The sequence below is a fragment of the Manduca sexta genome, unplaced genomic scaffold (genome assembly GCF_014839805.1).
Source record: "Manduca sexta isolate Smith_Timp_Sample1 unplaced genomic scaffold, JHU_Msex_v1.0 HiC_scaffold_947, whole genome shotgun sequence".
NCBI classification, from domain to species: domain Eukaryota; kingdom Metazoa; phylum Arthropoda; class Insecta; order Lepidoptera; family Sphingidae; genus Manduca; species Manduca sexta.
The window spans coordinates 6-3,661 of record NW_023595791.1 but is presented as its reverse complement, the minus strand read 5'-3'; the positions used below and the strand labels follow the sequence as shown (position 1 = coordinate 3,661).

The 3,656-nt window shown below is 34.3% G+C and overlaps 1 protein-coding gene across 1 annotated transcript; it reads left to right on the top strand.

Moving 5' to 3' along the window:
* Positions 1-333: 333 nt before the first annotated feature.
* On the top strand, positions 334-3,429 carry LOC119193720 (the record flags this gene model as incomplete). The annotated part of the gene is made up of 5 exons (XM_037447342.1): positions 334-509; positions 578-639; positions 1,848-1,889; positions 2,581-2,710; positions 3,366-3,429. Coding segments are annotated over exons 1-5 (344 nt in total), but the record flags the coding sequence as incomplete, so codon positions are not given.
* Between the last annotated feature and the right edge of the window lie 227 nt (positions 3,430-3,656).

Sequence of the window (3,656 nt, the reverse complement as noted above, 5' to 3'; positions counted from 1 at the left end):
ACCAAAGTACCTTATATAAAGTAGTCAGGTACAAGACGAATCTTTACCAGCGAAGCAAGCATGCAGTATATTTCAACGGCATAATTATCTTGGTCTGCATTGCTTCTTTACACGCCGCTGAAAGACCCAAATAAGGAGGAATATTTGCCAGAAAACTGCTCCATATTCTATTCGCGCAGCATACGATAGAATACAATGAGTTATGCAAACAATGCGCCCGCGCACTCGAGGGATGTCCCCTATGCAAATAGTACTGGACTTTACCGTTATTCGTCACTGTCACTGCCATATAAACTCAGTACGGGTGTATTTGAGCCCCATTACGTCAAAAGCGACATAATTGTTAACATAATTTTTAGGGTCTATTTTTGCATATCAACATTGTGTATCATTATAATTAACTTATCAGTGTTAAAAACTATAATTATTTCACTATAAGCGTCTGTTGAAATCTCAGAACATAATGAAGTATTTATTTAGTGTTATATTCTTCGTGTTTTTCTGTTCAGGTAATATATTTTGATAAGTTCGTGGTTCGTGGTTACTTGCTTATGTTTTAAGTGATTATATTTTACAGTGTTTACAACGGAATTGCGCGAAGAGGAGAAATGGAAGATGAGGAAATGGCGACACAAACGGGTAAAACCAGATATTTTAAATTATCAGAATAATATAGCAAGACGGGTAACACTATACAAGACTTACTAACACAATTATCAAAATTCAATCCACAAAGGGATTTGAAATCCGTAGTAATTATCCTACCACAAAATTATTAAGATGGTTATTCGTAAATAAATTTAATAATTTAGCTTATTTATTTATTAAAAATAAAAGTATCAGATAAACACTCTTGTTCTTCACCTAGCATTAATCATATTTTATAAACAATTGCAACGCGAAGGTGGCAGAAAAGCATTTATATATATATAATTATTACTAACGTATCATTAACGAGGAAAATAAACACATTTAATTTATAAAAATACAAACACCTACAGACAACGCTCGGCTTAAACTGACCTACAATCTAGATTCTATAAGCATGAAATTCTGCTCACAAGTTCCATATAAAAACTCTTTTAAAATTCATGCCCTGACAAGGATAAATCTTATCAGACACATGATAGAAGTATAAAAAAAATGCTAGAGCCACAGTGTAGACATTTGTCTACAAAGTAAATAATAATGGACAGTAACAGTGTCTACAGAAAACTATCCTAAAACAGTTTATACACTGTCATATGTAGAAAAGCAAGTAAGATTTCTAGAGACCCAATAAACCCACTCCTCTACCCGCTTCACATTCTTTTCCTTTATAAATAGATGTGCTTAGTGAATCCATAATTTCTAAACAAGGATTTAATCATTTAATATCACATGACTTTTCTTCTCGTTGGCCAACCACGCTATAAAAAGAGGATTTCTAGCAAACTGTGAATAGGCCAATAAAGTAAGTTTAACAGGAAAATAAACATCTAAATGTTTTGTAGATAATTAACATATAAGTACATAATGAAGTCATATGTGCTAATTATGGATTCAAATTTAACTCAAGATTTAAATACTTGCCGAGTAGACGAAGTCACGAACACGAATGTGCAAACAGCTTATTCGGATGTATTTGTTACTTAGAATTCACAGTCATATTTATTGTCTAAAGAAGCATTTAAAACTGTCTTTGTTTTATAAATAGGCAATTATTTCTCTCGTTGCTTTTTTTAATGATCATTGATAAATTCAACTCTAGTGGGATAAGACGAAATAGAAGTTCGTGTGCATAAATCTTGCATTTGGCGACAGGATTCCCCATTTTATAAAAGGTTTCACCTATTTTTCTTTTTTAGGAAGACGACCGTTGGAACTGGGGATACGTGGATATCACAGAAGTGAGTCTTCTGATTTATTAAACCTAAAGTTAAGACTATATTTCATTTTTATACTAAAATGTGACGCATAACGCATTGGCGCCAACAACTTTATTGGCATATAAGGACGCACGATACAATGCGTACAATAATTGTGACAATGTTTTTGAGGATGATGATCTAATGATATTAGACCATTAAGTAATATGATACTCTATGTTCTTCACCGTATATCACAAATTAGAAAGAATTTTTACGTAGGCCGTTGGCTAAGTTTGAAAAACCGTAAACCAGAAACATATTCTAATATTGAAGAGGAAAAGTTTTCGGGTCTGTAATGGCTAATATCTGGGAACTACTTAAACGATTTAGACAATTCATTCATCAATAAGAAGCTACATTACTTCTGAGTGGTATAGGTTACTGTTTATCGCAGAAAATCATTATCACGCGTGCGCAGCCGCGGCTAAAACTAGTTCCAGTCCTCAGATAATGCAACAATCCAAAAGGCACTATAGTGAGTCACGTCGATTGGAGATGGATAATTTCTCTTTAAACGATACTTATTACGCTAATCCTTAAGATCAGATGAAGTAGTATTGCCATGTCTATAAAAAGTGGAATATTTTGGATGAGGACACATGGGGAAACGGGTTCATTAGTTGCGCGTCTGCTTAATCTGTCGATAAAACATGTGAGTGAATCTTTGCAGAAGTTTGGTGAGCTCAAGAGTACCACCGAGGATCCAGTGACGCCAGCGCAGAACTCCACACCATGCATGCCATATGTACGACCGCCTACACCAGACTTCAGTGCATCTGGTAGAAGAATCAGCGAAGTCAGTAAGTACACACTATCTCGTAAATATAATAATATGATTTCTTATGTTTACGCGAATGTTAGACATTCAAATTAAACTATTTCGGCTGGCCATAAAGGCTACAGTCTTCGAAATGTCGAGAAAAAATTATAATATAAAAAACATTTTTAATGGTCAATATAGATTGTAAGCGTTATGCGCTCCCACACACCTTTTATCGTGTTTTTCATTTAATGACTAGACGAGCTTGCCGTTCGCCTGATGGTTAACGATACGACCGCCCATGAACAGTAGAAACACCATCCAACATTTGAATTAGGTACAAAGTATTGTTTGGTATTCCACTGCGCTCGCCATCCTAAGACATGAGATGTTAAGTCTTATTATGTCCAGTAATTACACTGGCTACATTGTCCTTCAAACCGGAACATAACCGTGGCTACACACTGCTGCTTCGCGGCAGAAGTAGACATTGCGGTGGTATCTACCCAGGCGGATTCTCCAATATGAGAGACCTACCACCACTAAATTATTTGCATCATTAACGTTCATTGCATTATGGGTAATGCCCTGACAATACTGAAAGACTGAAGTATACTACTATGAGGTTGAAAGTATGTATTATGTACGTGTATATGTGGGTGTGTACGTATTTATTGTTTTTGTATTATTTTCAGAATGCTACGAATACATCTGGGATGTGAAAATAAGAGACAAAAATGGACAAAGAGAGATTAGCATGTAAGTATATAACAGATTTCAATTTTTCTGCGGCTTGATTTTCCAACTATATAATTATTTATAAGGTAAATTACAAAGTTAACAAAAAATATAAGTTATGTTAATAAAATAGTTTAATTATTCACTTTTATATTATGTCGGGCTTATAATTTGACAAATAACTTTAACCTAAGTCATGAATGAAGAAGAGAGCCCTAAGAGTTTTATGTGTTTTTAATTTTATGGCT